Source organism: Alligator mississippiensis, chromosome 11 (genome assembly GCF_030867095.1).
Source record: "Alligator mississippiensis isolate rAllMis1 chromosome 11, rAllMis1, whole genome shotgun sequence".
Classification (NCBI taxonomy): domain Eukaryota; kingdom Metazoa; phylum Chordata; order Crocodylia; family Alligatoridae; genus Alligator; species Alligator mississippiensis.
Window position 1 is genome coordinate 15350004 of NC_081834.1, and position 23476 is coordinate 15373479.

The 23476-nt window shown below is 46.1% G+C and overlaps 2 protein-coding genes and 1 long non-coding RNA gene across 4 annotated transcripts in view; 1 reads left to right on the forward strand and 2 right to left on the reverse strand.

Moving 5' to 3' along the window:
• MTHFS (methenyltetrahydrofolate synthetase) overlaps positions 1-13223 on the reverse strand; it is a 36486-nt gene extending 23263 nt beyond the window's left edge. Inside the window, exons 1-2 of one of the 2 annotated variants that reach the window (XM_006272150.4) lie at positions 13136-13223; positions 5496-5757 (exon numbers count right to left, since the gene is read on the reverse strand). In XM_006272150.4, coding sequence (XP_006272212.1) covers positions 5496-5703 — 208 coding nt within the window. In that variant the 5' untranslated portion in view covers positions 5704-5757; positions 13136-13223. Of the gene's footprint in view, positions 1-5495; positions 5758-12871; positions 13022-13135 lie in introns of those variants that run through there. The other variant, XM_059714600.1, reaches the window with a different exon arrangement.
• Positions 13224-13262: 39 nt separating this feature from the next.
• Positions 13263-14225, forward strand: LOC132243979 (uncharacterized). Its single transcript, XR_009455558.1, has 3 exons — positions 13263-13343; positions 13540-13679; positions 13932-14225. It is a non-coding gene; the product is annotated as an uncharacterized LOC132243979 (long non-coding RNA).
• Positions 14226-19396: 5171 nt separating this feature from the next.
• BCL2A1 (BCL2 related protein A1) lies at positions 19397-23275 on the reverse strand. The gene is made up of 2 exons (XM_059714601.1): positions 22601-23275; positions 19397-20942 (listed from the first exon to the last, which is right to left on the reverse strand). The coding sequence occupies exons 1-2, from the start codon at positions 23018-23020 to the stop codon at positions 20835-20837; spliced, it is 528 nt and encodes a 175-aa protein (XP_059570584.1). The 5' UTR covers positions 23021-23275; the 3' UTR covers positions 19397-20834.
• Between the last annotated feature and the right edge of the window lie 201 nt (positions 23276-23476).

Here is a 23476-nt window from a genome sequence, read left to right on the forward strand (position 1 = left end):
TATATCCGTTGCTATTAAAGTTAGTTGGAAAATGAGGAACAATTTCTTTCAGTTCAATTCATCAAAATACTGAAACTTGAAAAAACAAGTGCCCAGCTCCATTCTACTACCTCAGTGTTACTTTAAATGTGAGGCAGGAGATTCATGTGAAAAAACATCTTGGATCTCTGCCCCTGCCATATTGCAAGTCTTCCTTGACAGGCTCCTTCTACAAGGGCTGCAGTGGTTATTGTGTAGCCCCCTTTCTAGCTAAATTTCACCCAAGATTTTCCTGTCTTCCCTTTCTGTTGTCTGATAGAGGCCTGTTAAATGCCGCTAACTGTATCTCATCATGCATCGTGTAGCTTGTCCCAAGTGGCTGAACTATGCTGAATTAATAGAACTTTGGCAATTTTAAGGGTCACTATCAGAAGTCCCTAAATCTGCTGATGTATAAAATGGTAATTCATTAGACACACTTTAGGGAAGCAAGTAACAGTTGAATAGTTCCATGTAGATTTCAGGCTTCAGCATGCAAACTATTGTTTGAGATAGCATATAGGCTGATCCATTGTACCCATTTCATCTGTCCACTCCTATCCCACAGTAACAGCAACTACGCTACTGTGACTTAACCCTGAGTGGGGACATATATAACACACTTATACCAGCACAACTGAGTTCACAGGGGGAAAAAAGTAGCAGACAGATGATAAAAAACCACAAACCACAAGGTTACTTCTCCCAAACGGATGAAGAATTGCCCCTGAAAGAATCAGGAGTAAAACTTGACTGGTTCAGGTTACATTGATTCTAGAGGCCTGTTAAATACCATTAGCTATATTGTGTGCAGCTACCACAAAATGGCTACATTCCTGTCTGTGTATCATCCCATTGTAATTCATACTAGCATAGAAAACTTATGTAAAGCACGCTGGGGTATGTGTTCATTCAAGATAAGCAACACTGGTTTAAACTTTACTTAGTGCGGACCATGAGCAGACAAAGGATTCAGATAGAATCATAAAAAATTAGGGTTGAAAGTGACCTCAGGGGGTCAGCTAGTCCAAACCCCTGGCCAAAGTAGGACCATCCCCAACTAGATCATCCCAGCCACGGCTTTGTTGAGCCAGGTCTTAAAAACCTCCAAGGATGGAGATTCCACCTCTCTAGGTAATCCATTCCAGTGCTTCACCACCCTCCTAGTGAGAAAGTTTTTACTAGTATCTAACCTAAACTTCCCCTGCTGCAACTTGAGACCATTGCTCCTTGTTCTGCTATCTGTCAGCACTAACAACAGTGTAGCTCCATCTGTTGGAACCACCCTTCAGGTAGTTAGAGGCTGCTATCAAATCCCCCCTCAGTCTTCTCTTCTGCAGATTAAATAAGCCCAGTTCCCTCAGCCTCTCCTCATAAATCATGTGCCCCAGCCCTCTAACCATTTTTGTTGCCCTCCGTTGGACTCTCTCCAACTTGTCCACATCCTTTCTGTAGTGAAGGACCCAAAACTGGACATATTTCTCCAGATGTGGCCTCACCAGTGCTGAATAGAGGGGAATAATTACTTCCACCCAATCTGCTGGCAACTTTCATAGTTTCTAGGGTCAGAAGGGACCTGAATGTCACAACCCAAAGTTGTGATTTTTCGTTTGTGTGTGTGCTTCGGCACCACTAAATTATTTCCCGCCAAATTTGTTGCTTTCTTTGCACGGTAGAACTCTCTGCTGCTAGAGAAAGCTCTGGTGCAACGGGGGATTTCCCGCCAAATTGCAGCTTCTTTTCAGGGTGCATCTCTTTTGCATCGTAGTGATGCACCCTGCAAAGAAGTTCCCGCCATTTGTATTAGGATCCGCGCCATGTTATTGGCCGATTCCTAATTTAGGCACACGTGGCAGCTAGCGATTGGCTTGCTAGCCGTACATAAGGCTTGGGTAGTTTCCGCCCAAGCTGGAGGAGGGAGGACGAGAGAGATTCTGTGTGAAGATCTCCAAGCGCTGTGGACCCTCGCGGACCCGACGCACCTCCCCTAAGCAGGCAAGAGAGGCAATAGAACCGAGCCTACGGAGCTTTCACTTCTCGCCTCTCCCCGTCGCCGAGCGCAATCCTAGACGTATCCCTTTCCTGTAATTTCGGACCCCGCAGAGCCTAGCAAACTCCGGGGAGAACTTATCGAACCCGCGGAGCCTGAATAACTCCAGGGAAACTTTTCGAACCCAACTTAACCAGACCCGCGGAGCCTAGCAAACTCCGTGGGAGCAATCGTTTTGTCAGAGTCCTCCAACGAGGGTTCAAGCAGGAACTGTGCCTGGAAACTTATCCAGCCTACACCAATACCATCTTTGGGTGTAAGTAAACAATCTTTTCAATCAACCGTTACGCCTCCGTGACTCATTCTAACTCGCATGCGCAAAACCGCCCTGCAGGTCTCTCCCACCCTGCGTGCCCGGGCTGCCGGCCACAGCCCGCGCACGCTGGAGACGGGTCCGGTACGACCCCGGTTCGCCCCTGGCTTGCCCATGGCGGCCAGAATGGGATCGGAATCACTGCTGCGCATGGCGACGAGGGCGGGATCGGGGCCCGGCCCGCACACTGAACAGATCATAAAGTCTGGCCCCCTGCCCTGGGCAGGAACGAGTGCTGGGATCATAATACCCCAGCCAGATATGTATCCAACCTCCTCTTGAAGACCCTCAAGCTAGGGGAAAGGACCACCTTCCTTGGGAGCCCATTTCAGAGCCTGGCAGCCCTAAATGTAAAGTAATGCCTTCTGATATCAAGCCTGAACTTACTCTCAACCAATCTGTGGCCATTATTCCTTGTTATCCCAGGTGGTGCTCGGGGGAACAGAGCCTCGCCTATTTTCTGCTGGTCCCTCCTGATGAGTTTATAGATGGCCACCAGATCCCCTCTCAGTCTTCTCTTGTGGAGGCTGAATAGATTCAGGCCCTTTAGTCTATCTTTGTAGGGCTTGCCCTGCTGCCCCCTGATCATGCGAGTGGCCCTCCTCTGGACCCTCTCAAGGTTAGCCACATCCCTCTTGAAGTGCGGCACCTGGAACTGGACACAGTACTCCAAATGTGGCCTGACCAGCGCCACATAGAGGGGAAGGATCACCTCCCTGGACCTGCTTGTGATGCATTTGTAGATGCACAATAAGGTGCGGTTAGCCTTACTGACCACTTCCTCGCATTGGCGGCTCATGTCCATCCTGGAGTCAACAATGTCTCCAAGATCCCTTTCACCCAGCCTCTAGGTATGTTGCAGGTTCCTTCTCCCTAGATGCAGCACCTTGTACTTGTCTGTGTTGAATTCCATCCTATTCTCATCCACCCACCTCTGTAACCTGTCTAGATCTAGTTAGATTCTGCCCCGCCACTCCAGTGTGCCCACTTCTCCCCACATCTTTGTGTCATCAGCGAATTTGGACAGCGTACTTTCCACACCAACCTCCAAGTCTCTGATAAAGATCTTGAATAGCACAGGCCCGAGGACCGAGACCTGGGGAACTCCACTGCCCACATCCCTCCAGGTCAAAAACGACCCATTTACCACCACTCTCTGGGTGCAACCATTGAACCAATTTGCTACCCATCTGACTGTGTAGGCATCAATGCCGCAGTCACCTAGTTTTTTTACAAGCGTGGGGTGAGAAACAGTATCAAAGGCCTTCTTGAATTCCAGATAGACTACATCCACCTCAACACCCACACCCAAGGACTTTGTGACCTGGTTGTAAAAGGAAATAAAGTTAGTCAGGCAGGACCTGTCCGCAATGAACCCACATTGGTTGCCCCTGAGCATTACCTCCCGTGCTGGGCCCCCGCAGATGTGCTCCTTGATAATTTTCTCAAAGATCTTCCCAAGGACTGAGGTAAGACTAACTGGCCTACAGTTACCCAGGTCCTCCTTTTTCCCCTTCTTGTAAATGACCCTTTTCCTCTGGGACCTGGCCAGGGCATCACAAGCGCTCATACAGCCGTGCCAGGGGCCCTGCTACGACCTCCACCAATTCCCTCAGTACCCTTGAATAAAGAGCATCCGGATCTGCTGATTTAAACACTCTAGCCGCTCCAGAAGTTCCCCAACTAGATTGTCCCTGACCCTAGGCATGGCACTGTGTCCCCTGAGCCTGTCTGTAATTCTAGTGGGGGAGCTGTCCTGGCCCCTGCTCAGAAATATGGAGGCAAAGAACTCGTTGAAGAGATCCGCTTTTTCCTTTGCTGCGATCACCAGATTGCCAAGCCTGTCCTTAGGGGCCCCACGTTACCTGGTGCCTTCTTCTTACTCCCTATATATTTGAAAAAGGACTTCATTAACCCTAATTCTGCTCACCAGCCCTAGTTCCATCTCTGCCTTGGCCTTCCCAACCGCCTCCCTACAATCACGAGCAACAAAGGTGTAATCCTTCTTGGTGATAGCCCCTTGTTTCCACTGATTGTATGCCACCTTTTTTGCCTATAGGCCCTCCTGGATGCCTCTACTGAGCCAAGGGGGCCTTTTAGCACTCTTGCCCCCTTTGGTTCGTGTTGGGACTGACTCCCTCTGAGCTCGGAGGATTGTCTCCTTAAGGAACAACCACCCATCCTAGACTCCCATCTCACTGAGTCTCCGAGTCCCCAATGTCTCTCTTACTAATTTCCTTAGCTTATCTTAGTTTCCTACTAACGCAACCCAGTATGCTGTTAGTCTTCTTGGCAATAAGGTCACACTGTTAACTCATATCCAGCTTATTGTCCACTGTAACTCCAAGTGGACCCCCAGCCTAGCCATTCTGTCCCCAACCTGTACCAGTGCATGGGATTCTTCTGTCTTAAGAGCAGGACTTTGCACTTGTCCTTGTTGAACCTCATGAGATTTCTTCAATCTAATTTTTTCAAATCCTCCAATTTGCTAAGACACTCTGAATCCTAGCCCTACCTTCCAGCATACGTCAATAAATGAACATCAGTAAAACAACATAGTTTTTCATGTGTCCAGTCCCTAGATGAGCATAGCTCAAACTCAGATTCTGAGCATGAGTTGAGCGGTTTTTTTTAATGAATATTCATTAAAAAATCTGTGAATACTCTGTGAAGATGTCCACTAGAATAGTTAAAGAAAACAAACACAGAAGGAACATGAACACAAGAAAAGCAGGTATGTTTAGATTTATAAGCAAGCAGAGATCAGGTTGAGGAGCTGGTTTTGATTTAGAAGGATAAATGAGAGTAAAATTAGCACTGGCTAGAATTGTATATTGACATCTAAAACTGACTTTAACACCTTCTTATGAAAAGCCAGAAGCATAAGACTGGTGTTTTAATCACTGAGATTTATCCATGGAGAACAATTTGTAGGATCTAGGATTCTAAAATCACTCTTATTTATACCTATGGACACCACCCTGAAAGTCCTACAACTTTCAGAACCAGAAACCAGTTTGCCTTTGCCTTTAGCTATCCTCCACTGATCACCAAATTACTCTTGCTCAATGAGATTAATTGTTGGACTAAGGTTAGCAAGAAGAAAACACTCACCCCTGGACAAAGCTTCTTCCCGTATGTCATCATCACTGGGTTGGAGGATATTCCAGGATGTCACAGGAAGTGAAGAAATTTCTTCAACTGATACCAACTTTAGCATATCCATGTGGTTGCTCTGTGGCTTGTACTGTGGAATGAAACACTCTTTGCCTTGCTTAAAAATGTCCTTAATGATGTCTTCTGTCTGGATTTCATCTTGCATGCTCAGGAAGACTGCAATTCTTTGGGACTCTTTGTACTTGGGATGGCCAATCACCTACACAAAAAAAATTACTGCAGTCAGTTTATGAAAACTGGATGAATACCTCAATCTCAATGAAAGGCTTGGAAATCTAAACTCTGTCTAACGTTTCACCCCTGGTAAATTTGTGCTATTGTGTTCCACTAGCAGTAAAATCAACGTAGATGATACTGTGTACTCTTGTTTATAAACCGTATTAGTATCATTGAGGATATAGCAACATAGCTCTGGAGCAGCATTTAAGAGTTAACTCTCGGGTGGAACATTCCTCTCTGCTTGAGATTCCTTACACACTTACAAGCATTCTCAGAGGACCAACACTGCTGTAGAAAGGGGGCTGAAAGTGAGAAACTGCTAGTCCTGGAAAGTCCTTATTCATCTTTATCGGCTTTTCTCAACCTGTAGGTCACGACCCAAAAGTGGGTAGCAAGAATATATGAAAGGGTCAGGAACAAACTTGAAAAATGGATCAACAAACTTGAAAAATGGATTCTCCTTTAAAGGAGAAAAATGTGGGAAATCATAACTTTTCCCTTGCAGACTGGCAGAGTTCCAGCCTGCAAGGGGTTGCTTGGGGCTGCCCATGCCCTACACACACCCCACCCTGCCCCACTCACCCACCCCCTGCAATGGGGACCTGGGGGCAGGGACCAGCAGGTTGGGAGTAAGGGGCACTGGGTCAGGACTGGCCATTGATGTTTACAAATGGGTCTTGGTACAAAAAAGGTTGAGAACCACTGTTTATCACACCCTGCATCACACACCTGGGCCTTGGCAGGTGGAGAAGTATGTCAATTATTATAACTCAAGAAGGAAAAAAAGCTAGCTAAAGCTTTACTTTAGGAACAGAATTTGAAGCTTGAAGCCCTTTTCAAGGACCTGTGCTTCCTTAGCCTGACCTGACCTTTCTGTAAGAATCTGAGGTCCCAAGTTTTCTCTCTCCCTTTCTGCTGATAAGAAAGTCTTATTGCTGCCCTCTCCAAGCTAACCTAGGGACTTGCCTTGTTCTTTTTTTGGCATCTTAGAGGCCCTGTGCCTCTTACCAGTCCTCTGCCCACGTACATACAGATTATTCATAACAGGCGTACAAAATTTCCTGCACAAAGAAGGAAAGTACCTCATTATGTTTTTACAGAAGTACTGACTATTCCTCACTCCAGCCCTCAGCACCCTCAAATGCACAGGCCTTTTGATGTGTTATTCCAAAACGTGGGCTAAAGCCCACCAAGTAGAGCTATAAGCCGCCTTGATCGGGGGGCCACTAAGGGCATATCACTGATTACTTGGGATAACTAAAAGACAACATAGGGACAGACCCCCAAATGCAGTCTGAAGGATGCATCTGTGACTCAGGACAAACAGGACCCACAGAATAGATCTTTCTCACGGGTTTGGTGGGAAGATAGAATTGAAACTTGAAGCTTACATCCCATTTTCTCCATGGTGTTCTCAGGTTGGGGCATAAGTATCTGACTACTGGAACTTGTCCTGGTATATCCAAAAATAAAATGACTGTATGGCCTGTAAGCATTCTAAACTCGAAATGTAAGAGCAAGGTTCACTAAAAAATATTTGGAAACTTGTGAAATAATGCAGTCCTTGTGATTCAGAACAGTTCCTGAAAACTATACAGAAATTTCCAAAGAGGAAAAACGTTGGCTTTTGTCATAGCTATTATTGCAGAATCAAGGCGTGCAAATAGCATGACTTCAGTCATGAGCACAGACATTGAGCCATCCAGAAGCTAATTAAATACTAGTAGGGAGGTAAACCCAGTGCAGCTACTCCAAGTTGAATTAAGATGTTTTCAAGATAGGAATTTACCAGTAAAGTTCCTCTCGTCTCAGTTACAACTGTTTATAACTGTTGGGCAATCAAGTTTTCATCCTTTAATTACTTAACATGTTTTCTTGACACTTTCAAGCATTTCTCTGAGGCTTGCTATGCTATCTCCTAACAATATTATTATTTATTTTTTACATTTATATCCTGCCCTATCCAAAAGGCTGAGAGTATCTTACAATAAATCAGCAATCCACAGATAAGAAATAACAGATTTCCCAAAGCTTCAGAATTCAAACCTGAACTCCTACTCCTCTGCCTAACTGCCCACATAAGCAAACCCTCCAGCAACTCTCAACTAGGCTTGTGCGAGTCGGTAGCAATCCAATCCAGCTGCTTCAGATGGCCACGATCCAACCCGTAGCTCTGGACTGAGTTTCTGCCTCAATTTAGCACAAGTGGCTCCGAAGCTTCAGAACCGCCTCGGAGATCCCGGCCATAGGGTATAATGGGGAATCAATCAAATATCAATAACTTTGTTTTTTGTCCAATTTAGATGAAACTTGCAGGGATGGTAGCCTCTGCTGAGAATATGAAACCTGCCAAGTTTCAAGAAGATCAGTGCAGGGGTTTGGGGGAAACTGCACCTTAGGCTGCAGACAAGCAAAACTCGTGCCATGGGTGACACTGTGTGTGTTAAGGTGCAGCGGGATGACAGCTGCAGGGATGGTGGCCCCTGCTGAGGCCACGACGCCTGCCAGCTGTGGAGGAGATCGGTGCAGGGGGTTGTGGGGCCCTGCACCCCTAGCTGCTGACAGGCAAAATTGTGCCAAGACTGTGTCTGTTGGGGCAGATGATTGTCTGTATTGATGCTTTCCTCTCCTTAGCCTGGTTTTGTAGGTGCTAATTGATACTCATTAAGTCATTATATAGTAGCTAGGTCCTGTGTATTGAGCAGGTCCCTGAGTCCCTGAGTGAATCATGATTGATTGGTAACTGGTAACACAGTAGCTTAGCAGCCCAGTGGTTTTGCTCGGTCCGCAGCTTGAGGGGCAGTTTCCTCCAAACACCTGCACCAATCTTCTTGAAATGTGGCAGGCTTTGTGGCCTCAGCAAGAGCTACCACCCCTGCAGTTTTCACCCCACTATGTTGTAACGCCTAGATGTGACAGGAGTTTTGCTTTCAAGAATGTGGGGTGCTGTTCCCCCCAAACCTCTGCACTGATCTTCTTGAAACGTGGCAGGCTTCATCCTCTCTGCAGAGTCTACCACTCCTGAAAAATTCATCCAAATCGGACACAAAACAAAGTTATAGATATTTTATTGTTTCCCCATTATACTCTATGGCCGGATCTCCAAGGCGGCTCTGAAGCTCTTCGGAAGTCCGAACCGCTTCAGGAAGCCGAACAAGGCCAGCGATTCAACCCGGATATGATGCTTTGGACCCCAAAGCTTCCAAAGCTTCTCCGGATCCAAAGCCTCACACAGCCCTACTCTCAACCATCCTTCCCAACCACTATTTACAGCCAGATAGAAGAAAACTCTTCCTATTTCTGCAGGGGTTTGGGTTGAGTTTCTCCCACTCCTGCCCACCTACTACTCTTCTACCTCACTCCCACAGGAGATCCCTCCACCCTCCCCCAATGTCCCTTTCAAGCATGTATATCCAGCTCCTATAGAGAGGATCTGGCTGTCCCAAAAGAACATATAATACAATGTAGTTAGTTATTTCTGCCCCAGTCTAGAGAGGTCTGAATTCAATTAACTGCTATCACATTTTTTTGCAAATATTTAGGCCCCTGATCTCACAAACACTCAGCCACATACATAGCCTTGGGTTACTCAGAGAAATAAAAAGATGGCTAGTTATGTTAGTGTAAAGACTGGAAAGAAGGCATGGTAGGGTGACACAGTCAAAACTAACTGATTCAGAGGCATGAGCTTTTGTAGCCAAGAACCTATTTTGTCAGATGTCAGGGCTAAATCCATTCCTGGTAAGTCCATTCCTAGCATCTGATGAAACAAGCTGTTGCCTACAAAGCTCTGAACCAGTGAGTTTAAGGTGCCACTCTGCCCTACTTTCTGTCTCTTAGAAGTAAAATTAAATGCTTACATGCTTGCAGGATTGGAACTTCAATCAATGTCCATAGTACGCTGTGAACTAGCCAATTGTTCCCTATCTTCCTTATATAGCTTTTTTGCTTTTTTTTTTTTTTTTTTAAAAGGTGGCAATGTTCAAAAGCATTCAGTGTTGGCTTAAATCTGCTTCCACTGACAACAACGGGTATTTTACTAATGAGTTCAACAGAAGCAAAGATAGGTCAGTGCCGAGTGCTTCTGAAGACTTCATCCTGCATGAGAGTGCTCTTCACTGAACTGGCAAGGAATAACGTCTGTGTCTGCAGAGGATAGAGGACACTATACTACTCCAAGATTCAAAGGTTGTGTGCTCAATTCCTGAGGTTCACAAAAAATGTATATTTCCATTAAATATTAGAAGAATAGTATGTCAATAGAGGAAGATTTACTTCCATTGTGCCTGCTTGGACATGGTAGACATCTACAATCCCTTAAGATTGTGAACATCCCATCCCAGAAATGGCTACACCAAGATGCTGAACAAATTCTCTAAAGTGCTTTGAGATCTTTTGCAAAGTAAGCTATAAAACAATGTAAATCATCCAGAAGTCCCTAGCATAAAGAGGGAGACAGTTCTATTACAGGCAGGGACTTGAAAAGTTTATTAAAACAAAAAAAAAATACATTAAAGTTTATTAAAACAAAAAAAAATACAACTCTGTAATTCATACATGCACTGGGCATTTGAAAAGTATGTTTTATTAGCACGCTGTGTCTTATATAGTTAAATGCTGCAAGACGTGCTTTCAAATTATAAGAACAATGTGAGAAATATAATTGGGAAATGAAAATATGCTAAAATACATGGAAATATATGACAAATGACACAAGCCCTTTCAGTACAATTCAGCATTGCTAAATAAATATCCTTAGAGACAGCCAGTGAGGCGACAGCTTTATAAAATGTTCACACTGGAACCTGCAACCACGTGCATTCTGGCCTACTGCATTTCCTTTCAACCTTGGACCCTGCTCTTGTTTACAAAGTCACTCCTGCTTTGGTTTTCCCCATTCCCCCACCATTGACAGAACTACTCAAAGGAGTCGTGTCAGGTATATTTGCAGTATCAAAGGACTTTAAACCCACCCCTAGTTTATATGTAACAGTTCAGAGGCTGATGACAGGCCTGTCTCAGCAGGAATTAAATGTGTACATTTAGAACGTGTTCCGAGGAGATAAAATGCTCCACTTTAATTCCTCCAGCAGCCCAGAATGCACAGTGCTCAGCCCTTCCCATTCCTCTGCTCTGTGGAAACCCTCCTAAACTCTGCTGCCCAAAGCAGCAAGGCAACACCCCCTCCCATCCTCGGGGATGTAACCCTGACCACCCAGGTTCAGCTCACCAGTTTGCTGCTTGCTCTAGCACCTCCGTGCAAACAGCAGCAGCAATCAATCCTACTACCGCCACTGCGCTGGGTCTCTGCTCTGCACCGGCATGGCATGCAGTGAGCCCACTGGATCTCAACCCTGCCTCAGTGTGATATATGAGCTCGCTGGGTCTCAGCTCTGCCCTGGTGTGACATACAATGAGCCTGCTGGGTCTCAGCTCTGCCTGGACACTAACCACCCCCCACCCCATCCCAATCCATATTCAGTGAAATGCGTACAAGGTTCTTAATTTTTTTTTTATTTTTCCATTCCTTTCTCTACTCTTCCCCCACCCACTTCAGCTTCAAACAGGCTTTTTCTCAAGGCTTTTCCCCTCCCAAGCACAGCTCCTACGCTGGTTTCGTTCCACCTCTGAGCCACATGCCACCCCTTCCTCCACGTCCCAGCTACACGCCACCCCTCCTGCGCCTTTGAGCTACAGGCCACCCCCGGCTCTGCCTCAGAGCTGCATGCCCCTTTCCGCACATCCTGGCTACATGCCCCCTCCTGCACCTCAGAGCTACATGGAGTTGGACCATTCTCAGTGGTGGCTGACGACAGGACAAGGAGCAATGGTCTTGAGCTGCAGCAAAGGATGCTTCGGTTAGATATTAGGAAACACTTTCTCAGGAGGAGGGCAGTAAAACTCAGGAGCAGGTTACCCATAGGGCTACCAACTCTGAATGTACTCTGGGAGGTTGCAGCACACAACACAGCATCACAACGTGCAAGCACACAGGCACGTTCGTGTTGTGCATCTCAGTTACGGATTACGGTGCGTCGTCTTTCCGTCACAAAGGCAAACGCACGTTACTGTGACATTTTAAAAATCCGCAGGACAACTGCATAAGTCGGAGACAACGTTTAATATGTATTTGAATGAATGAGCCCTAGCCCAGCAGTTCCCAAACTCCGACAGACTGTGCGCCACCACGTTAAAATGACACAACCTTAAGTTTACCACCAGCATGTTCTTCAGCTCAACCTTAAAGACCACCCACACATTTCTGTCATATAAAGTAATCAGGGCCGTCCCTGCGGGGGGGCAAATCGGGGCGGCCGCCCCCCACCCCGTGGAGCCGCTCGCTACCCTCCCACCCGGCGGCAGCAGCTTCTTGGGGTGCGGGGCCCGGATCAGAGCAGGGCCGAGGCCCCGCGCGGGCCGATCCGCCCTGGGCCCCGCACCCTGCTCGGGTCGGCTCTGAAAGTAATTGTAACAAACCTTTCGGGCAGGCTGTCTGTGTAGCAGTGGTGGGGCGCCGAGCGAGGAGGGCCGTCCTCGAGGACGGCCCGGTTTTCTGCTACTCTGTCGATATGAAACCAGACGCCTTTATGTTCTCTGTTTTTCTCTTCAGGAGACATAAAGGTGTGCGGTTTCTCTTGAAGAGAAAACCAGGGGACATAAAGACATCCGGTTTGTCTTCAAGGGAAAAACAGAGGAGATGAGGTGTCTAATATCTCTTGAAGAGAGAGAGGACAAAGGCGTGGGGCTTTGTATGCATAGAGGTCATCTGGACCATCCTGTACGATGGCTGCCCCACGGGTTGGGCACCGCTGCCCACCCCTCGCCCAGAGATGTCCCCCTGGACATGTGTACCCGCTGGACCCCCCGGGCAGTGCTGCAGGCGGGGCCGGGAGGTTGAACCCCCAAGCCCCGGCTGGGCTGACGATTCACGCCCGCCCGCCCCGGGTGACACAGGCCCGCGGCCCCCCCACGCCGGGTGACACAGGGCGGCGGTGGCGGGGCCCGGCCCGGCCCGGCCCGGCCCGGCGGGGCTGGAGGCGGGCAAGGCCGAGGCAGGCCGCGCGTCCCGGGGAAGCCCCCGCGGCGCCACCCACCTGGCGGCCGAGCAGGCGGGACTGGCGCCGCTTCTCCACCTCGCTCAGCGCGCGCAGCCGCCGCCGCAGCTCGGCCCGCAGCGCTCGCTTCGCCTCCCACAGCGCCGCCGCCGCCGCCATCGCGCCGCCTCCGCCTCGGCTGCCCCCGGGGCTGGAGGGGGCCTCGCCTGGCCCGGCCCCTGCTCGGCGCCGCGCCAGCCCCAGCGACATCATCCCAGCCTGGGCTTGGTTTTAACCCCCCGCCCCGAGGATGGCGTTTCTTACAGGCCTTCCCGGTGCTTCCTTGTGAAAAAGGCCTTCCTAGTGTCCAACCTCAACTCCCTGGACACCGCCGCTCCTTCTTCACCACCGGCTCCACGCCACACGGGGTGGACACGAGCATCAGGCCCCGCGCGCCCCAACCGGGGTGGACGACGCGCCACGACGTGCCGTTGTCCGCCCCCGAGAGAGACACCGCTCCCTCCCCGTCCAGGTTGTGGGAGTGGAGGGGAGGGTTGGCACTCGACCCCCCAAACATTGCCCACCCTGGTCTAGCTTGTAAGCACCCTGCTGCTAAATCCCCTCTCGGTCTTCTCTTCTCCGGACCAAATAAGCCCAGTCCCCTCAGCCCCCTCACCGTTTTCGTTGCTTTCCGCTGGACTCTAATTTTTTCCACGTCCTTTCTGCAGTGGGAGGGGGCAAAACTGGACTCGATGCTCCAGACGTGGCCTCGGCGGTTCCGAATCGCCTCCCTCGGTCTGCTGGCAGCGCTCCGACTGCTGCAGGCCAGGATGCTGTTAGCCCTCTTTCCGAGGAGCGCACGCGGTCGGTAGGTTGGCAGATGGGAAACAGTCACGTGCATGGGCAGATCCCGCATTTTGAGGGTGGGGGGCGGCATGCAGAGGGTGAGGTGTCTCATCGGACTGAAGACAACAGGTGTTTTTCCCCAGTTCAAAATAAACTAGAAGTTTTACTCCTCTGCTAGGGGCCTTGGGCGGTGATGTTCAGTTGAAGATCAAAGCAAAAATATATATAACTACACTGTAGTGAGTTAACAACAATTTGCCTGGCTGTGAAATAGGTGCTTCGTGACCAGGAGCAGCAAACAGATGGGTGAATTGTAGAAGAGGAGCTGAATAGGTGAACATCAAGACCGTTCAAAAGAAGAGCGGGACATTGAGGCCTGTGGGATGAAGAGTTTAGAAGGCGTAAGGTAGAGTTTAATGAGCCATGAAGTCAGTGGATTCCCTCAGCACTGCCTGATTAGCAATGCTGCTGCCATTGCCAAGCAAGCGATTTTTAACTTTGGGCGGGCCAGGAATCCAAGGAGGTGCAAATGCCCTGATGCACCTCCCACCCCCCCCCCCCCCCACCCCCGTCCATCCCTTCCACGTCTTGTTTAGAAATGTCATGGCTTTTAAAGCCATGCTGCAGACTTTGGGCTTATGGTTGGTGAGATATGAATGCCAGGCATAACTATGTTAAAAACACTTCGGGGTTTGTTATTTTTCCTCCACTTGTTGGTACGCTAGAAATGTTGTCCTAGATCACAGAGTTGACTTGCCCAGGAACTGAGGTGGTAAAGGTGGCTTGGTTTGTACCTTTGTGTTGCCTCAGTCCTCAGACCAGTCTAGAACTAGGCTGGCTTTTCCCATAATTTAAGGCAGCCTGAAGCTAACTGCTATGTGTATGCACAGCATTACACAAGCCCTACAAGTGCAAGACTTTTCAACCCACAGCAGGGTTAATTTTGGGGGCCCAGTGCCAAGGTCTGGTTTCAGGATCCTACTCTTTCCTAGACAACCACTCTAAGCCACAGGTATAATGCACTGGGGGCCCCTGACCAGCATAGTGCCCCTTGCAATTGCAGAACCATCACTTAACGCATTTATACTTAGCACTGATCAGACTACAGAGAAACCACCCTTGTCCCAGTTCTGCAAAGAAAGGGGAAGTACATTTGAATATAATTTTAACACTCGTCACTCAAGTGATTTCCTACCTGCATAATAGCCAGTTGTGGCAAGATAACAAAAGTTATCTGGAAAGTTTGGGGAATTCTTTACAGAACAGGAAAGAGACAAGGACTTTCTTTCAATTTTTTTTTGGCCTTGTCTCCTCCTTTTCAGACTGTCTTCCGCCGTACATACTAGGAAAGTATGTTTGGTTTGCATATCTGTCTCCCAGTGAAAAAGATAGGAACTCAGTCATTTAGCTTATGTGATCTGACAAAACACAAGCAAGCATGCAGCAAAAGAACAATCCTCCAGGTAGGGAGATGGCATGAGACGGTCTGATGGATCTCTGCCTGTGGTGTTCTCTGATATCCTGAAACCACCTGCTAGCTACTGCTCTTTCCTGCTGCTGTTTGATTTTCTTATAGTTTCATAATAGGTAGGGTCGGAAGGGACCTGAGCAGATCATCAAGTCCAACCCCCTGCCATGGACAGGAAAGAATGCTGGGGTCAAACTACCCTGGCTAGGTGGTTATCTAGCCTTCTTTTAAAGACCCCCAGGGTAGAAGCGAGCACCACTTCCCTTGGAAGTTGGTTCCAGCTCCTGGCCGCCCTGACTGTGAAGTAGTGCCTCCTGATATCTAGTCTGAATCTACTCTCTGTCAACTTATGGCCGTTATTTCTTGTTACTCCCAGTAGTGCTCGGGGGAACAGGGACTCTCCCATTGCCTGCTGGTCTCCCTTGGCCAGCTTATAGACGGCCACCAGATCCCCTCTCAGCCTTCTCTTCTCTAAAAACAAGGTATGACCATTTCACCAATAATTTGTGACAGCTGTTGTAATGTCTTAAACAGCTGTGTCTGTGGGGTTTTGGTGTGTATATATATACACACACATGTGTGTACATACAGGTCTGCAGCGGATGTGGCAGGGTAAAATTTTATATCAGTAGCAAAACCAGTGCCAGCAGCATTAATACACTATGACTATTAATATACTATCTGATTTCCAAGTATTGTAGTACAGCTAGTACCCGTTGACATTAGTCTAGTCTTTTCCTTAAATACAGGACAGATAAAGATTTTGCTCCTGGCAAAGATAGATCATAGTCCTACCATCCTTTGCTTACATCCAGGTCCCAGCAACAGAAGGCAAGTGCTAGAACTTTTGCACCTTCTATCTTTAATTCTATGCTTAAAGGGGAAAAAAGACCATGTCTGGCTTTTTGTGTTTTAATTAAAATTCTTTAGTCTCATAATTTAAAATATATTATTTGATGAAAGAAAATAAAGTTGTACAGTAAGTACTGTCTGAAAGTGAATAAGATTTTTGATCTCTAGGGACTACTATACAAATAAATATATTTCAGCATTTATTTAGAAAACCATTCCTCAAGGTCCTCAGTCCATCTTGTCTGGTATCTTTCTTTCAGTGCTGCTCATCGCCAGATGTGTCAGAGGAAAATGAAAAATCCACATCCTGTACAATGATCCTCCATTACATATATTTTCCATCTAATATATTCTTAATGCACTCATACTGATGATGTTGTTATTTGTAGCCATGTTGGTCTAAGGACACTGGCAGACATGGTTCTTTGGGTAGATGGTAGATTTTATTAGTCCAACTAAATAGTTGGAAAAATTGTTGTTTGTAAGCTTTCTGGCACAAACTCCCTTCTTCAGGCTTAGGGAGAGTTTACTGGTAATTTGTGTGCTTTCCTGGGTCTAATAAAAGATATCGCATTGAGCTATCGCATTTAGTTGGTCTAATAAAAGACATTACATCTACCCAAAGAACCTTGTCCACATATTGGTGATACATAGGCACAAATATTGGCTAAGCAACCTGAATTTATGCCTTTGAGGGTCCAGATTTTCCCTTATTTTCCTTACACTGCCTTGGGTCAACAACTACCTGTACTGCTTCAGGTCTTGATCATCATAGCTCCAATATGTCTACAAGAAAGATATAAACAGTGTTCTCAACCTTTTTAGACTCAAGGGTCACCCTTTAGTGGACTCAAGGCACCCCTCCATAACTTTTGCAAATTGACTGGCACCCAATTTCAATAATTAATTTATACATTACAGAGCTCACCTCCCTACACAGGGGCTGGGCAGTAAGAGGTAGGAGATTGTTCAGGCAGGGACAAGTCTGAGCCTGGCTTATCTGCTTATCTCCTCATACCTCAAGGCACCCTTCAAAAGGTACCCCAGGGTGCCCTAGCACCCTAACTGAGAATCACTTCTCTATGAGATTCATCCCATGAACCTGGGCCTGCAAATCCCAGATGCCAAGAAGCCATATGGGACAAATGTCTCATTGAATCCTGAAGTATGGCCAGATGTGGCCTTCTTCCATATGCTCCAAGGGTCCTTTTCCTCAAAAGCCCTAAATTACACCCAAGACCTCTACTGTAAATGAACGTTCCCCCGGCACTGTGCAGTATCCCATCTTTAAGTAAAGGAGAAACTGAAGGAAAAGATGGTTCTAGCAGTTTTTAATACTTTAACACTCCAAAACCCCTCCAGTTCATTTGGAAAACATGCCACCTGCAAGAGCACATCTTCCCAACACTATAAAACTCCACAGGAGAGAGTCTTGGAAAAAAAGTGGTGTCCACAGGATCACTGATCCCCACGCACACCTGCACATACTCCTTGTCCTGGTTTATCTCTCTCCAACCCTGTAGGAAAGAAAGTCTTGACTCCCATCACCTGTTACCACAGAAACAGTCCTGGCCACTATAGAAATACCTAGAATTTCCCTCCTTAAGTGCAACAAGTACTGTTTGAAGCAAGTGAAAAGCCTGATTCAGTTCAAACAAACCCACTACAGACTGTAAAAGCTTGCAACAGGTACAGGGTGTTCCCCTGACATTGGAGAGACTTTTGCCTCCAAATATAGTGTCTCTTACATCATTTCTTCAGGAAAAGTATCTGTTTGTATGAATGACCAGACAGTGCTACAAAAATCATACAGATTGGCTTGTAAATTAGTTTCTTTTCAGATCAGGCCTGGATTTTCACTTTAGCCCAGGCTGGCTTTTGCAAGAGCATGCAATCCAGTGATTCTCAACCATGGTGCCTGTAACAGGTCACCCTTCCCAGCACCATCTTCCTGGTCATCCGCGCCTTACCTGGGGCACCTTTGGAGCCTTCTTTGGAATTCTTCTGTCCCACCCTAATCTCTCCTGCCACGTCTTGATAGAAATTATGATGCGAGCAGGAGACTACCTATTATATTGGGTATGTTGGGGTCTCTCCTAGGATGGCCTGACCCCCTTCTTTTTTTCCTCTAGCTAGGCCTCCCCATCCAAACCCACTAAACAGGGTTTGACTCCGAGGCTCTAGCTTTTTCTTCCCGTGCCTGGCAGCTCATGGCCCCCTTTTCTGCTCCCTTCTGAAGCCTGGTACTCCCTGACCCAGAGGCATGGGCACTGGCCCCACAGCTAGGGGGCAAGTTTGAAACCAGGGTGCAACCCCAAACCTGCACCCTGACAGTCAAAACAAAATATAGTTGTACCCCAGGTGCACCAGGCCTCCCTGTCCTTTTTAAGATCGTTCTTTGAGTGCTGGTGTTTGTGTCACCCCAAAACTGCGCCCTTACTGGCACTCAGGCTCTGCACAGCCCTGTGTCGCTCTGCACCTCACTGGCGCCAGGGTGTGTGCCCCCAAAAGCTGCGCCCTCACTGGTGCCGGGGTCCCCACTCCATAGTGGGTCCCCATAATGAGGCCTCTTCCATCCCCTAATAGCCTCTCCCAAACCACCGGTCTTATACAATAATCACAACAAAAAAAAATAACTCCGTGATAGATCGAGCAAAGCAGCAGGTCAGCTTACATGAACCTGTTTCATGCTTCAGCTCTGCAACATAGGCTACAGTCCGGGCTGCGGTGCAGCCGCCACCTCTCAGGGGCTTCTGTAGCTTCCCCCTTCCTGCCGTGGACCGCTCCCCAAGCTTCTTCGTGGAGATCTCAGAGACCACTACTTCCCCTTCAGCTGCTACCCCTCTACTGCCATTGAGCCCAGGGTTCTTATAGTCCTGCCTCTTCCGGTCAGCTGACTGGCCATCCAGGTTCTGCGTTTAACCCCTTCCCCACCAGCCCTCTGTGCCCAGAAAGTTCTGGCCTTAAAGGGGCGAACCTGCTTCCTCGTTACAGGGCTAGGATTCCCTGTTACAGTGCCACAGCCCCCTGGGGTGCTCTGAGGACCTTTCAAGGGTGTTATGTGGTTCCACATAATGTTAGCACTGTTAAGCATGCAAACATTATTCACAAGATAAACACAGACATTCAAACAGGAATCCATTGTGCTAAACACATTCTGACCCACTGTGCTCTTTCTCAGTTCTTTGCAACAGAAGAATGGTTCTGTTACTTTTCTGTGGTCAAAAAACCAAGCAAAAATGAAGAACTGGCATTTTCCAAGGGGTGCCCTGAGTTTAACATGGTTGAGAACTACTTATCTAGCACACGTGATGAAACTTAGTAAAAATAAGCTTCAATTCTAACTCCATATATTCTTTAAAATATATTTTTTTCAAAACTCATTGTCCTAAAGAAAGAGGGGATACCAAAAGTTTATTAATTTCAAATATTTTTATTGCACTTCACCATGTAAAAAACATCTCTTTAAAAAGAAATTAAATGGCTACCTTACTGCAGTTTATAAAGTAGCAACTGTACATACAAAGAACCTTTTTTTAAAAAAGAAATTATTAAACAAATGCCATTGAACTGTCAGTAAACAGGAATACACATTTCGTGTAACTGGCCAATATTTTAAGTTACTGGTTCTATTATAAGTATTCAATCTATTCATAAACTCTGATGCACTTACATAAAGGATGTTTATCTAGTTTTCCTTTAGTGAAAAAATATATTTTGTTTATAATAAAGTTGCAATAAAATAAAATAAGCAGTTGTTCCCATCCCATAGTTTCAGGCCATGTGTTGCCTGTGAGACCCTCCAATATTATTTCTAGCTGTAAGAACTGAAAATATTAAAACTAAAATTGACAGGGAAAGCAAATGATGATGCAAATAACGGTGCATTAATTGTTTGGTATTGTTGCCTATGGACCAATGAAGAGTTGGGACCATAGCAATAAAGCAAGATGCATTTACAAAACAATTACAATTCACGCTGCCCACCCCCAACTAGATCATGCTTATAACTCTCCTTGACTGCTCTCTTTGACTTATATTGGTGGGCTGGTACTCTTCCTCTTCCATACTGGAGGACTCCAGTTTCTTCTGTGGTTAAAGAAGCCACATTGGGCATATTGATTATGTATGTTCATAAATTAACAAAGTAAAAACAAAAAACCCCCTCCTTTATTTTAGCCTTGGTGAAGTTATTGAAAGGAAATCAGTGCAATGAGTCATGCCTTGACCCCAGTCGGAACAATAGCTGCTAGTGCATCACAGGATGTGTGAAGCCTACCGGACCAAACAATGTATACCTGCTGGCTGGCATTGCTCTGCCTGACATCAGAAGAGCTGTGGCTAGCAGGATAGAATGATCAAGCCAAACTGAAGGTATGAGATGCCCACTGTATAACCATCCCGCAGCACACAAATGTCTAAAGTCACGCAGGAGCTCCTCACCAGCACCCAACCTCTTGATGCCACACCCAAGAGGACACCTACAGATGAGGAACGAGCGGCTGAAGAAAATACTTGACAGCGGAAAAATGGACAGTCCAGCAGCTGAGTCCTTACCACCAGGGGCTGATGAGCCATGGCAAAGGTGGTGCTGTCTCAACCTCCACTCAAAGGAACTAATGAAGAAGTGAGGCTATACCATTGGTTCAACCACCCATGACTGCAGCACAAGAGCCTCAGACTATGCAACACCTGCTGCAAGGCCCACTGCTTGAAGGTACACGTACAGTGAAAGACCTCACAAAGTAAAACCAATGAACACAAGCATGTGTAATGAAATGGTCAAATGTATAGAGACACATGAAAAAGGAGAAGAATATCCAGTTCATGCATGCAGGAAGACAGGTCCATTTTTTATCAATAATATTGACTGAAGAAGGAGAAAACAGCCATGATTCTTGCCTTCACATCAAATAAGGACAGCCACGATTTCTGATCCTCAAACTTCACAAGGAAGCCTTTTTCCTATAGGAAAAAAACAAAACAAAAACATGGTTATTGCTTTAAAATAACAAGCTTATGTGCAAAGTGCATTGTTGTCTTCTGACTGCAGTTCAACAGAGGGTGACATAACCTGGTGCCTACAATTCCAGTCAACTAACTTAGAAATAAGTGAACTGTGCTCTAAAAACAATAGTTGAAAATATCCACACTTCATTCAATGTCTGCCTTATCTCTGGATCAGATCATGGTCAAGAATATGTCCTTCCTGCCTGCTCTCTCTGGGGGCAGGATCACATGTAGGATGGAAATACATTTCTTGTTTTAGGCCAGTCTCTGCAAATAACATGCCCCAGCCTCTGTTTCAGGTTTAATACGTTTCTAAAGAATTTCCTTTCAACCTCATTGTTCTGAGGTGATGAGGTGCTTCTTGGAAATCCCTAATACTGCTAGACACAGGGTTACTAGGAACTGCTGTTGACCTTATATAGATTACTTCACTTCAAAGAAATTGAGAGATGAACCTCTGAAAATAGACAAGGAAGCAGCAGTAATTCTTCTTACCAAAAAGAGGTGGCTAAAGGGAAATGGGAGAGAGAAAGAGAAAAAGAGAAAGAAAAGGAAAAAATAATGGGAGAAGACAGAAAAAGAAAATCAGAGAAAAAGAAAATCCAAATTTCACCATTGTAGATGACATTACAATTTAAAAATAACTCCATTCACAATAGAATCAGGACCAGAGAGGATGGATGAAGAAAAAGCTATATTTGTAAATAAGAAAAAAGAAACTAGAAAAAGAGAAGAATCAGGGGAATACCGGGCTCAGATGTCATTTGCTTGCTACTTCCCCTAAACTCCTACAGAAACCCACGTTTGCATGCTGAAACCTGCAAAGCAGGGGAGTAAAATTTTAAGCAGGCCTCCATCTGTATAGAGGTGTTCCACTGAAAGGTCATGATGCAGAGGACGAAGCAACATACTACTTTTCCATATGTTTTACTCATATTTGACAAACACATGGAGATCCAGAGAATATCTTGGCCAGTTTCCATTCAAACAAATAGTCTCAGTGCATGAAGAGAGCAAGCAGGATTTGATTCCAATTTTACCTGACTATCAGATTGTACAAGTAAATTGACATGGGATGAAATCTTGGTCTCACTGAAGTCATGGCAAAACTTCTATTGATTGCGCAGGGTCAGGATTTCAATGCTGAAGTGTTCCCATTCCCATGCCATTGGCTGGCCATTAAGTTCTGGATCAGGTTCTATAAATAAGCATTACTACTGTACCATTTCACTAGGGGCTCAGTTTTAGCTTTGGCTTTAACAAAGTGTGGTACAAATGACCTGAGTCTTACTTCAGTGGTTTATGCTGCAGCAAGTACTCTAAAGAAGAGTTTTGTCTTTCTACATTTTAAATCTGAAGAAAGATATTTGCTCTATGAGGAATTCAAGGTATGCGAAAAATGAATTAAACTGGCAAATTCTAGTAAATCCCTGAACAAGCTTGATATGTTGTTGACAAAGGCTTTAAAGACATATTTTTTTAATTCAATTTTGATTTATTCTGTGATGAAAATGCTAAAATACTGGACTACTCAAAAGAACCCTGCCTGTCTATGTCCTTAGACCAACACGGCTACAACCAAAAACCCAGCAAAATACTGGACTCAGACTTACCCAACCTCCATTTGCCTCTATCCATTCAGCCTTGTTGTTCATGATGTATTCTGTGATGAAATATGAAATCTGCTCTTTATTTTCTCCTGTAAGCTGAGCTCCATGCTCTTGAAGCCTCTTAGTGACAATTCCTCCAAACATAAATATTGTCAAAATCCGTCCCCAGTTGGTATTGCCATCAGCAAATTCTTGCTCCATGACTTGAGTGAAAATTCTTCTGGCAACATCTATAGATGAAAATTCAAGTCTGTCCAAGAATGGCTTTAGATTCTCTTCAGTTTCCTTTTGCAAAGAAGATGCAATGTTTCGTAAGACATGAGCCACTCTGCTTGGGGCTGGTCCAGGCTGTGATTCCTGAAGAACGTATTTCAGATAATCTTGGACTAAGCAGCAAACATAGCAGAACTCAGTGCTTTCCATTGAGAAACAAACTGGGAGAGAAAATTGCAAAGCTGAATCAAGGAGGAACTAAGCCACTGCAAGTCTGACACTCAGTTTTAAGTATCGTCTAAGAGGGTGTTGGAATTTCTGCTTGCATTACAGAGGTTCCTGTAAAATCTGCTGACTTAAAAAGAACGTGTGGGTTGTGGAAGAAGTGAGAACTCGGAAATGAAAGAAAACCCTATCTAGCAGCCCACTGAGAGGCAGAACATCCTCCTAAATGATTTGTTACTTCTCTTAATGCAGGAAATGAGACTTTTCAGTCACAATACATGAGCAGAGGCCACATTCTCAGCTAGTGTAAAGTGAAAGAGTATCTGCGGGTCTGTGTAGACAGAAACCTGCTGGGATCTGACATGTAGCTTATAAAAGCAAAGCCAACGTTAAAATACAGCCTTTAGGAAACATGCAACCAGAAAAATCCTCCTTCCTTGC